We start from the raw sequence: 12,875 nt of genomic DNA, 5'->3' as shown, positions 1-12,875 counted from the left end.
ATGTTCTTCAAGGTCATAGGTAGAAGAGGGGACTCACAATGTTAAAATGGGCGGCGCGGGCTCGTTGGGCCAAAGGGCCTGTTTCCTGCGCTGTGTTGTTCTCCGGCTGCGCTGAATTCTCCCTCAGTGTACCCGAACAGGCTTCGGAGCTTGGCGGACAGGGGATTTTCGCAGTAACTTCACTGCGGTGTTAATGTAAAGCTATTCGTGACACTAAGATGTAAACTTCCAAGTGCTTGTTGGAGCAGGACTGAAAGGTTTACACAAGAAACAAACACGGATGATTAAGTGAAAGGGTGCGGGTACTGGACTGAGAGAGAGAGAGAAGGCGGATCCAGCCTGTGAACACCATACAAGGCAACAGGAGAGGGACTGGCTGACGTGTGTGCTGTTGGGTCATACAATAAAACTCTGGCAAACCTCGGAAATGATTGCACTCCCGTGCAGAGTTTAATCCTCGGCGAGGGGGGATCGCTGTTCCTGGGACAAACAGTGTCTCTGCTTCTCCAGTATCCCTCTCCCCCAACACCACTCCCTGAATTCAAACCCCCTCCCCACTCACTCACTCACTCAGCATGTCCCAGTTTCGGGTGGATCTACACGGACCGGCACCCTGGGGTTCAGGCTGGTCGGAGGGAAGGACTTTGAACAGCCGCTGACCATCTCCCGGGTAAGGAAAAGGGGTAGGGGTAGGGGTGGGGGTGAGGGTGGGGGGCTGGATCTCCCCGTTCATCCTTTAATTCTTGTTCATTTCAGAAACTGACCCCCCCCCCCCTCCTCCCTTGCTGCTTATTCCCTACTCCTCTCTGTCCATATGGAAAAGTGAAACCTACAGAGTGGGGGAAGAGTAGGGGTAGTGGGGGGAGGGTCTGTCTCTCTTTCCTTCCTCCCCCACCCCTCCCAAGTAGCTGGCTGCACACACCTGCCCCCACCCCCTCCCCCGGCTAGGTGTCTATGTGTGTGTTGGGGGGGGGGGGTGGTGGTGAGGTTTAGGGGGTTAATATTCTGTGTGGGGCAGGTGTGAGTGTGTGTAAGATGTGGTAGGGTCTGTGTGTTGGGGTGGGGTAGAGGTTGTGTGTGTGGGGGGGGGAGATAAGGGGTTGTGTGTGTGTGTGGGTGGGGGGGGAGGGGGTGGTTAGGAGTATGTGTGGGGGAGGGATTAGGGGTTTTGTGTGGGGGGCGCGGTGGAGGTTATGTGTGTGTTTGTGGAGGGGGGAGTTAGGGGCTGTGTGTGCAGAAGAGGTTAGGGATTGTGTGGGGGGTGGTTAGGAGTTGTGTGTGTGTGGGGGGGGTGTTAGGGGTCATGTGTGGGGGGGGTGTTAGGGGTCATGTGTGGGGGGGGTGTTAGGGGTCATGTGTGGGGGGGGGTGTTAGGGGTCATGTGTGGGGGGGGTGTTAGGGGTCATGTGTGGGGGGGGTGTTAGGGGTCATGTGTGGGGGGGGTGTTAGGGGTCATGTGTGGGGGGGGTGTTAGGGGTCATGTGTGGGGGGGTGTTAGGGGTCATGTGTGGGGGGGGTGTTAGGGGTCGTGTGTGTGTGGGGGGGATGTTAGGGGTCGTGTGTGTGGGGGGGGTGTTAGGGGTCGTGTGTGGGGGGGGGTGTTAGGGGTCGTGTGTGGGGGGGGTTAGGGGTCGTGTGTGTGGGGGGGTGTTAGGGGTCGTGTGTGTGGGGGGGTGTTAGGGGTCGTGTGTGGGGGGGGTGTTAGGGGTCGTGTGTGGGGGGGGTTAGGGGTCGGTGTGGGGGGGGGTTAGGGGTCGTGTGTGTGGGGGGGGTGTTAGGGGTCGTGTGTGGGGGGGTGTTAGGGGTCGTGTGTGTTTCGGGGGGGGTTTAGGGGTCGTGTGTGTGTTTCGGGAGGGGTTTAGGGGTCGTGTGTGTTTCGGGGGGGTTTAGGGGTCGTGTGTGTGTTTCGGGGGGGTTTAGGGGTCGTGTGTGTGTTTCGGGGGGGTTTAGGGGTCGTGTGTGTTTCGGGAGGGGTTTAGGGGTCGTGTGTGTTTCGGGGGGGTTTAGGGGTCGTGTGTGTGTTTCGGGGGGCGTTTAGGGGTCGTGTGTGTTGGGGGGTTGGGGGTCGTGTGTGTTTCGGGGGGGTTTAGGGGTCGTGTGTGTTTCGGGGGGGTTTAGGGGCCGTGTGTGTTTCGGGGGGGGGTTTAGTGGTCGTGTGTGTTTTGGGGGGGGTTAGCAGTTAGTTGTTATATATAAGTGGGTGGTAAGGGTTGTGTTGCGGGGGTGTCAGTGTTAGTGGTGTAGTCTTTCACAAGAAGGGGGCGTTAGACCACCCCAAAGGTCAGGTGAGGAGACGGCATCATTGGAAGGTGTCGGCTCGTCACCCCCTTGTCAAGGGGCAGTAAGGAGTGGGCAACAAGTGCTGGGCTAGCCAGCGACGCCCATGAAAGAATTGACATTCTCAGGCCATGGGCATTGCTGGCAAGGTTGGCATCTATTGCCCATCTCTGTCGCGGAGCTGCTTGTTTGACCAGAGCCGTCGCCCCACACAATGCAATGTGTTAATCCAACATCGTGACTCAGTGAGAGAGGGGGATCCGGAGAGACAGCAAACATTCCAGTTGCTGATCAGCCCTCACGTACTCTGGGGATTTCTTTTTGAACTGATGAAATTTGAAGTCCTGTAAAACAACATTTTTATTATTCACTGACGCAGACTGGGAACGATTATCATCAGTGGAATTTTTCCTTGTGGATTGCGAGCTAATCTTGGGGATGGGAAAAGTCAGAATGTCTATTGCCTTGTAAAATATTATTGTCCGCGACATTACTTAGTTGATACGTTATTCTCTGTGAGCTGAGTGGATTCTGAACAGTAACTCAATTAGTTTGTGCTCGTCTGAGAAGGAGCACCTTTTTTTCCAGAAAGAAATTGGACAATTGCAAAGGAGAGCTGGGGTGTTGAGCTAATTGGATAGCATGGATATGATGGGCTGAATGGTGTTGTGTGTTGTATTGCTCTGTGCTACTTGTGGACACGGGTTGGGCTATCCTGTCTGACCTCATTATTCCGGAGAGCAGACTTGAGTAACAGACCAGGTGCTTCCCAATAAAGGCAGGAAGGGGAGTCAAACCAGGACGTGTCCTTTGCCAGCTGGTTCGTGTTTAGCTCACCGCACCAGCTGAGGTTTGGGGTTAGCGTGCGTGCCTATCCCTAAACCACAGCCAGCATCTGCTGTGCCGTACATGACGAGAAAATGTACAGTCTAGTACTGAGAATACCCACCCCTGTGAAACACAGGGCACTTAGGAAGGAAAGGATCGCGTCACTCCATCCCCAGAGACTGGCTAAAATACTGAAGAGCCAGTTAGTTATTTCCGAAGTGTTCCAAAGGATTCCCTACGAGGAGGCCACTCGGCTCATCAAACCTGCACCGACTCTCGTAAAATGAAGCATCTAGGCTCATCTCCCACTACCCTATCTCTGCAGTGACGTGGAGATGCTAACGTTGGATTGGGGTAAATACAGTCAGAAGTCTCACAACACCAGGTTAAAGTCCAACAGGTTTATTTGGTAGCAGAAGCCACTAGCTTTCGGGCCTCTGACCCTTCGTCAGGTGAGTGGGGAGTTCTGTTCACAAACAGGGCATATCAAGACACACACTCAGTTTACAGAATGCTGGTTAGAAAGTGAGTCTTTACAGCTAATCAAGACTTAAAGGTGCAGACAGTGTGAGTGGAGATAGCATGAAGCGCGGGTTAAAGAGATGTGTATTGTCTCCAGACAGGACAGTAAGTGAGATGTTGCAAACCCAGGCAAGTCACGGGGGTTACAGATAGTGCGACATGAACCCAAAGTCCTGGTCAAGGTTGTCCTTATGTGTGCGGAACTTGGCTATCAGTCTCTGCTCAGGGACTCTGCGCTGTTGTGTGTCGTGAAGGCCGCCTTGGAGAATGCTTACCCACAGATCAGAGGCCCTGACCGCTGAAGTGTTCGCCAACAGGAAGAGAACAGTCTTGCCTGGTGATTGTCGAGCGGTGTTCATTCATCCGTCATCGTAGCGTCCACAGCAGGTTGCAAATGACCAAATAAACCTGTTGGACTTTAACCTGATGTTGCGAGACTTCTTACTATCTCTGCAACCCCAGGCATTTTCCGTGAATAATCCATCAAACCTACACATCTTTGGACACTGAGAGGCAATTTAGCATGGCCAATCCACCTAACCTGCCCTTCTTTGGAATGTGGGAGGAATCTGGAGGAAACCCACGCAGACACGGGGAGAATGTGCAAACTCCACACAGACAGTCACCCAAGGCTGGAATCGAACTCGGGGTCCCTGGCGCTGTGAGGCAGCAGCGCTAACCACTGTGCCTCCCCTGGCAGTTGCAGTTGTAGTGCAGGAAAAGGGACAGACAATTGGTGCACAGCAAGCTCCCACAAACATCTCAAAAATGACCAATAATCTGCTTTAGATACATAAATAAGTATTGGCCAGGATGTCGCCTTTCTTTAACAAGTGCTGTGGGATCGTTTAGGTTGATAAGTGAGGGCCAAAAGCATATAGGAACATAGCAACTGGAGTAGGCCATTTGGCTCCTTGGATCTGTTCTGCCACTTAACCGGATGATGGCAGACATTGGGAGAATGTGCAAACTCGGGCGGCACGGTAGCACAGCGGGTTAGCACTGCTGCTTCACAGCTCCGGGGTCCTGGGTTCGATTCCCGGCTCGGGTCACTGTCTGTGTGGAGTTTGCACATTCTCCTCGTGTCTGCGCGGGTTTCCTCCGGGTGCTCCGGTTTCCTCCCACAGTCCAAAGATGTGCGGGTTAGGTTGATTGGCCGTGCTAAGAAATTGCCCCTTAGTGTCCTGCGATGTGTAGGTTAGAGGGGATTAGCGGGTATAATATGTAGGGATATGGGGGTAGGGTCTGGGTGGGATTGTGTTCGGTGCAGACTCGATGGGCCGAAGGGCCTCTTTCTGCACTGTAGGGTTCTATGACTCTAAAGGCAGCCCTACCCCTTACCCTCGCCCTTCTGCCATTGAAATCTTCTCTGTGCTTTGTAACCTCCAGATTTAACTATTCCAATTTACAACTAGCCTGGCTCCCACATTCCACCTTTTGTAAACATGAGGCCGTTCGAAGCTCTGTGGTCCAGGTCTAAACTTGTAGCAAATACCATTCCCTCACCATCCCCCCTCTGTGCTCACTGACTGGCTCCTGGTCAGGTTTTAAACATTCTTAGGCTTGTTTTCAAATCCCACCCTGACCTCGCCCCTGTCTGTCTCTGTGACTCAACCCCCTTAAGATATGAGAGATCGGCACTTTTCGAATGCCACCTTCCTGGACACTCCCCCCTGACTATAATCACTCCACCGCTGGTGGCTACACCTTCAACTGCGTGTCCTGAAGCTGTGGAATGTACTCTCTAAGCCTCTCCTCCTCACGTTCCCCCTTTTTAAGATGCTCTTTCAGCCCCATCCCTCTGATCGAGGATTTGGTCAGTTCCCCTCACGTTGGCTTGGGTGGCGCAGTGGTTAGCACCGCTGCCTCTCAGCGCCGGGGACCCGGGTTCGATTCCCGGCTCGGGTCACTGTCTGTGTGGAGTTTGCACGTTCTCCGATTTCACCCCCACAGTTCAAAGTGCAGGTCAGGTGGATTGGCTGCGTTAAATTGACCCTAATGTCCAAAGATGTGCAGGTTAGGTGTATTGGCCATGCTAAATTACCCCTTAGTGTCCAAAGATGTGTAGGTTAGGGGGATTGGCCATGCTAAATTACCCCTTAGTGTCCAAAGATGTGTAGGTTAGGGGGATTGGCCATGCTAAATTACCCCTAGTGTCCAAAGATGTGTAGGTTAGGGTGGATTGGCCGTGCTAAATTGCCCCTTAGTGTCCAAAGATGTGTAGATTAGATGAGTGGGGGAGTTGCGAGGAGGGGATAGGGCCTGGGTAAGATGCTGTTTTGGAGGGACGGTGCAGATTTGATGCGCTGAGTGGCCAGTTCTGCGCTGTAGGGATTCTTATCATTTCTGTGGTGTTGTATCTTGTTTATAATGTATCTGTGAAGTTGATGTTTTATTATTGTGCAGATGCTATAGAAACACGAGTTTGTTGCTGCATTTGTGATTATGATGGATTGTGTGGTGTGCTGGATAATATCTGTGGCTGGAACCTTTAAGACTGGATAAGGGATGGTATTGCGAACTCTATGTGCCGTAGTATTGGCCGCTTTCCATTTGCCACTCCATCTGACGGAACGGAAAGCCTCCTGATCCACGTTAACCCTCCATGCTGGACCCCAGGCTTCCTGGAAATGTCTACCCGAGAAGCCCTTGGTTTGGCATTTCACCTTAAAAACAGTGCAGCTCTGACAGTGCAGCATTCCCTGTGCTCTGTGTATGCCGTCGCAGATTCAGTACATGGAAATCAAAGAGAAATTGCTGAACTTCACCTGTATTGCTGCTTTAGAGCGGCATGGTGGCACAGTGGTTAGCACGGCTGCCTCACAGCACCAGGGAGCTGGGCTTAATTTCTGGCTTGGGTCACTGTTCCCTCCCCCCCACTTTCTGCGTGTGTGTTTCCTCCCATAGTCCGAGAGACATACTGGTTAGGGTGCATTGGCTGTACTAAATTCTCCCTCGGTGCGCCCGAAAAGGCGCCAGAGTGTGGCGACTAGGGGATTTTCACAGTAACTTCATTGCAGTGTTAATGTAAGCCTACTTGTGACACTAATAAATAAACTTTAAAAAAAATCTAAAAGTTACACGTTGGTAATGCAGTGTAAATGAATCATAGAACCCTACAGTGCAGAAAGAGGCCCTTCGGCCCATCGAGTTTGCACCGAACACAATCCCACCCAGGCCCTATCCCCATATCCCTACGTACTATACCCACTAATCCCCTCTAACCTACACATCCCTGGACACTAAGGGGCAATTTCTTAGCATGGCCAATCAACCTAACCCGCACATCTTTGGACTGTGGGAGGAAACCGGAGCACCCGGAGGAAACCCACGCAGACACAAGGAGAATGTGCAAATTCCACACAGACAGTGACCCGAGCTGGGAATCGAACCCAGGACCCTGGAGCTATGAAGCAGCAGTGCTAACCACTGTTCTACCATGCCACTCCAGCAGAATACCGACCATTATAAATGGGTTTATAATTGCAAGCTAACTTGTAACTATTGCTGAAGAACCTCTCGGGCCCTGGAAAACAAATTTCATTTTTACGTCCTTCCATTCTGTAAAGTTTACATTCCTTTTTAAATATTTTTGGGAAGGCTGTCCATGATATTTCTGCTTCATTCCCATGTCTCTGTCTCAATCCTTATTTCACTCCACAAAATTTATAAGAATTGAAGCATTGTACTCCTGGTTTCCTGTCTCTGGTAATACTTTAATGTGATTGGCTACTTTCTCTGCTCATAATATCGGTATTGGTGGACATCTAGAAGTCTCCTTGACTTGGCAGCAGATTCAATGACAGACACAGGGGGATCTGTGCCACCACTAGATCCCTGTGGGCAACTTTCTTTGAGGTCAGTGACCAATAATGCCACTGTGCACTTTGGCCTCAGATGCTTTGTTAATGTCACATCTTAGCGAAAGTTCTAATATCTTTCCTATTACTGATAGTAAGCTAGCTGGTCTGTAACTATCTTGTTCAAATTTTGTCTCCGGTTTTGCAGAGAGAAATAATATCTGCTGTTTGCTAGTCTGTTAAGACCCAGATGGGAAATTCCAGGGTGTTTTGTGCATTTAGCTTTGACCCTAAGTTTTAGGTTTGATTTTAGCATTAGGGTGAGCTTAAGGTGTTTTACTCCAGGTTTGATTCCAGTGACCCACTAGGGAGCTTTTAGCAAGCAACGTTTATTTCAGAACACAGTTAGAATGTAACAAAGAGAATTAACGTAACTTTTACCAATTACAAGACCTAAACATGACACAGTATAATTCTTAACAGCTAGCTATCTCTGTTGTTCCAACTTAAAGCCATAAACCTTCTTCAGAATTAGGTAGCACAAAAGCAAGTATGTTCACAAGACACTAGATTTCTAGTTTTTAACATCTATGGACAGAAATCCAAACAGCAGTTTTCAGAGAAGGATGTATCCTCAAGACACAGGAACAGAGAAGCGAACTTTGTCTCCATCAACTTTCAGACTTCAGAGACAGAAAAGGATAGCTCTCTCCCTGCAGCTTCCAAAACAGTAACATTCAGACAGCAGATTCTCCAACTCCAGAGAGGGGAGAAAAAGAGACATTGCGCTCTCTCTCAATTCCAAATAGCAGCTGAGCTGGAATTCTCTGTAAAAGCCTAGCTGTCTCCAGTCATATGACCTGACCTGTCAATCATCCCAGTCAAGCTATACTCTGCAATCCCAGGGGAACACTGCATTACTTCAGATTAAAACAAACATGGTATCAATTATACTGCTTCAGTAACAATAGAGGACAGCGGCAGGAGACAAAACGACTCTGACAGGATGCCAAGGACCGCTTAGAAACATCCTGTAGAGAAACATGACTGAATTTACAGGCACAATATTGTCACAAGTGCTCTGGCATCATTTCTTCGCTACTGAATCTTTATGTATGGATACTAGTGCCTCTGCTATTTCACAGAATCACAGAATACTACAGTGTAGAAGAGGCCCTTTGGTGCAGCGAGTCGACACCAACCTATAAATTGCCCTGACCTGCCCACCTAATCCCACTTGGCCCAGAGTCTTGAATGTTACGGTGTGCCAAGTACTCATCCAGGCACTTTTTAAAGGATGTGAGTTTCTTTGCACAGCTCCAGGTGTAAGCCATCTGGACCTAAAGTTTAAAAGTTTATTAGTCACGAGTAAGCTGACATTAACACTGCAATGAAGTTACTGTGAAAATCCCCCAGTCGCCACACTCCGGTGCCTGTTTGGGTACAATGAGGGAGAGTTTAGTGTGGCCAGCCAGCACGTCTTTGGGAGGAAACTGGAACATCCGGGGGACACGGGGAGAATGTGCAATCTTCACACGGGACAGTGACCCAAGCCGGGAATCGAACCCGGATCCCTGGCGCTGTGGGGCAGCAGTGCTAACCACCGTGCCGCTCTTGGAGTTCTGTTCTCAAGTCTGCCTTGTTTATTTTGCACATTAATTCCTTTCCTTACCTATTGTGTTACCAATCTTTGCCATCCATAGGTCAGAAGGTAGCACACTTATGTCTGAGTCAGGAGGTTGTGGGGTGCAGGTCCCACTCCAGGACTGGGCACAAACTCGGGGCTAATACTCCCCAGTGCACTGCTGAGTGTTACAATGAAAAGTTCATAACGTTGTTGGAACTGTAGCTTTAAATTTAGCATCAATGAAGATGGTTTTATGACCCATTTTGCAGTGTCCTTGACAATAAGTCTGGAATGTTTGATTGTTGGAGATCAAAGGAAGGCTTAGATTATCTTACTGAGAAGAAGGTACAAGGCGGACATCCTTGGAGACCAAGGCAGCAGCCTGGGTCTCCCAAAGGCATGGATAGTAACATAGAACACTATAGCACAAACAGGCCCTTCAGCCCACAATTTGCGCCGATCATATCCATACCTACCAAGCCTATCTGTAACTCTCAATCCCATTAAATCCCATATACTCATCCAGAAGTCTCTTAAAAGACCCCAGCGAGTTCACCTCTACCACCACCGACGCCTGCCGATTCCACTCACTCACCACCCTCTGAGTGAAAAACTTACCCCTGACATCTCCTCTGTACCTGCTCCCCAGCACCTTAAACCTGTGTCCTCTCGTAGCGACCATTTCAGCCCTGGGAAATAGCCTCCGAGAATCCACCCTATCTATTCCTCTCAACATTTTATAAACCTCTATCAGGTCGCCCCTCAACCTCCGTCTCTCCAGGGAGAAGAGACCGAGCTCCCTCAACCTATCTTCATAAGGCATGCCTCCCAATCCAGGCAACTTCCTTGTATCAGATTGTAAAATGTTATGCTGTAAACTGTCTACTTGCTCCTGAGGTCAAAGACAACTGAGGGTCAATAATAACAAATCAGTAATTCTATCAGGATGGAGTATAAATGTGTTTCATGTTGCTATGGCGTGGAGGGCAGAGCAAGCCATTTTTGCGATCAGGTTACGTACTTCCCTAAAATCAGTGAATATCTCAAACAGACGACAGTTCTGTCTGATCAGCCGAGGGGAAAGGCTGCTGGACTTTGGGAGCTAATACTGCCGGATATAAGGAGGGGGGAGAGGGAGGAGGAGGAAGGGGGGAGGATGGAGACGGTCTCTAGTTGAAGATTCGCCCACTACGGATTCTAGGAAACTTGTCCTGACACAGCCAGAGGGAGGAAGACACTTTGGGGAGTTCCAGAGATTTGACTCAGAGCAGAGGAGTGCCGGTATAACTCCCAAGTCAGGGTGCTGTGTGACTTGGAGAGGAAATTTGCAAGTGGTGGTGTTCCTATTGCATCTGTTGCCTTTGTCCTTTCAATGAAAGAAGATGCCCACTGAAAACTGGGAGCAACTGTAATTCTGTAGAGAGTGGGACGTCTGATCAGCATAAAAGTTCCTCTTTGTAGTTGAAAGTATAAGCTGCCTACAAAATGAAAATAGTGTTTAGTCAATAGTGCATTTAATCATTTGTTACCGTAAGAGTTTTAAGATGCGAACTCTTGCCATGTGATTTGTTCAACTACCAAAAAGCTCATTTGCGATGGCCGGGAATCGAACCCGGGTCAACTGCTTGGAAGGCAGCTATGCTCACCACTATACCACCATCGCAGTGATGTAGGGGTGGCACGGTAGCACAGTGGGTTAGCACTGCTGCTTCACAGCTCCAGGGTCCTGGGTTCGACTCCCGGCTCAGGTCACTGTCTGTGTGGAGTTTGCACGTTCTCCTCGTGTCTGCGTGGGTTTCCTCCGGGTGCTCCGGTTTCCTCCCACAGTCCAAAGATGTGCAGGTTAGGTTGATGGGTCGTGCTAAGAAATTGTCCGTTAGTGTCCAGGGATGCGTAGGTTAGAGGGATTAGTGGGTATAATATGTAGGGATATGGGGGTAGGGCCTGGGTGGGATTGTGTTTGGTGCAGACTCAATGGGCTGAAGGGCCTCTTTTTGCACTGTAGGGTTTTATGATTCTATGAACTACCGACTGGAAGCTTGAACCTCTTTTCAAAAGGTTATCATTTCCTCGGAGAGTGTAGCACTGAGAGAGTGCCGCACAGTCAAAGGTGCAGTCAGACATTGGCCCAAACTTTCTGGATGCTCACACTGGTGAGATCTTCTGGTCCTGCCTCCTCGGTGCGGATTTCCTGGTGGCGTGGGATGGATGAAATCCCGGTGGTTGGACTGGAAGATTTTGCCGCCAGCGAACTGCGCGCCAACTCCTGCGCGATAGACACACAATGAGGAGACCAGAAAATCTTGCCCACGAAAGTGACACACGCTCTGCGATCTCAGACAGCCATAAAAGGACCTAAGAGCACTACATTGAGGATGAGCAATACCTGGTGTCTTGGCCAATATTCATCCCTCAATCTGTATCACTAGAATCGATTCTCTGTCCGTGGGAGCTTGCTGTGCGCACATTGGCTTCTGAGTTTCCGACAGTGACCACATTTCAAAAGTACTTCATTGGCTGTAAATGACTTTGGGGTATCTGGTGCGATGTCAATGCAATTCTTTTATTCTTTACTGCTGCCAGTTCTTCTGTTTGAACTTCTTCAATGATAACAGAGGCAATCTTTCCATATCTCTATCAACATCTCCTGTGAGTTTATCTCGTGCTTCCTTTGCTGGTCTAGTTCCTCTTTTAATTTCCTTGCATTATTTACATGCTGGTAGAATACATTACTAGTCTTATGTTCTTTTGATATTTTCATTTCATATTTTCCCCTTACCTTCTGAAATGTCCTTTTAACCTGTGACCTGAAGTCACTATTTTCCCTTTTGCCACCCTCTCTGTTGTGTTTATTCTTTTACGAGATGTGAACATCATTGGCAAGGTCAGAATTTTATTACCATTCATAATTGAATAGAGATTGAGGGATTGAATAGACTGGGTCTGTACTCATTGGAGTTTAGAAGGCTGAGGGGAGATCTTATAGAGACTTACAAAATAATGAAGGGGATGGATAGGGTAGAGGTAGAGAGATTCTTCCCGCTTAGAAAGGATAGCAGGACTAAAGGGCACAGCCTCAAGATAAGGGGGGCTCAGTTTAGATCGGAGTTGAGGAGGAACTTCTTCACTCAAAGGGTGGTGAATCTCTGGAATTCTCTGCCCATTGAAGTGGTGGAGGCTACCTCGCTAAATATATTTAAGTCACGGGTAGATAGGTTTCTGATAGACAGGGGAATTAAGGGTTATGGGGAGCAGGCGGGAAAGTGGAACTGATCCACTTCAGATCAGCCATGACCTTATTGAATGGCGGGGCAGGCTCGAAGGGCTAGATGGCCGACTCCTGCTCCTATTTCTTATGTTCTCAATTATCCTTGAGAAGGTGGTGGCACACTGCTTTATTGAGCTATGGTGAGTTGGATCGACAGGCAGTGACTAGTGAGGTACCGCAGGGATCTGCACTAGGACCCCAACTGTTCACATTATATATAATAATTTGGATGAGGGAACTAAGTGTATTATCTCCAAATTTGCAGATGATACAAAGTTGGGTGGGAGGGTGAGCTGTGAGGAGGATACAGAGATTTGGGCAGGTTGTGAGTGTAGGCATATCTGTGACAGATGCAGTATAATGTGGATCAATGTGGGTACTTGTGCCAAGAATAACAAGGCAGATTATTATGTGAATGGGTATAAGTTTGAGAGAGGTGGATACTCAGTGAGACCTTGTACATCAGTCACTGAAGGTAAGCGTGCAGGTACAGCAGGCAGTAAAGAAGGCAAATGGTATGTTGGCCTCCATAGCGAGAGGATTTGAGTATAAG

General features: G+C 49.2%; 1 protein-coding gene and 1 non-coding gene across 2 annotated transcripts in view; one reads left to right on the top strand and one right to left on the bottom strand.

The window, feature by feature from the left end:
* The first annotated feature begins 522 nt into the window (after positions 1-522).
* The window catches only part of LOC145360476 (PDZ and LIM domain protein 1-like), a 114,806-nt gene continuing 102,453 nt past the window's right edge, over positions 523-12,875 (top strand). The window contains 2 exon segments of the mRNA XM_080215697.1: positions 523-615; positions 618-670. Coding sequence (XP_080071823.1) covers positions 576-615; positions 618-670 — 93 coding nt within the window. The 5' untranslated portion in view covers positions 523-575.
* Positions 10,646-10,717, bottom strand: trnag-ucc (transfer RNA glycine (anticodon UCC)). Its single transcript has one exon. It is a non-coding gene; the product is annotated as a tRNA-Gly (tRNA).

This window comes from Carcharhinus amblyrhynchos, chromosome 31 (genome assembly GCF_965287045.1).
Source record: "Carcharhinus amblyrhynchos chromosome 31, sCarAmb.v2.hapA, whole genome shotgun sequence".
Taxonomy (NCBI): domain Eukaryota; kingdom Metazoa; phylum Chordata; class Chondrichthyes; order Carcharhiniformes; family Carcharhinidae; genus Carcharhinus; species Carcharhinus amblyrhynchos.
Note: the sequence above shows the minus strand (reverse complement) of the source record. Positions and strands in the feature narration are given on the sequence as shown.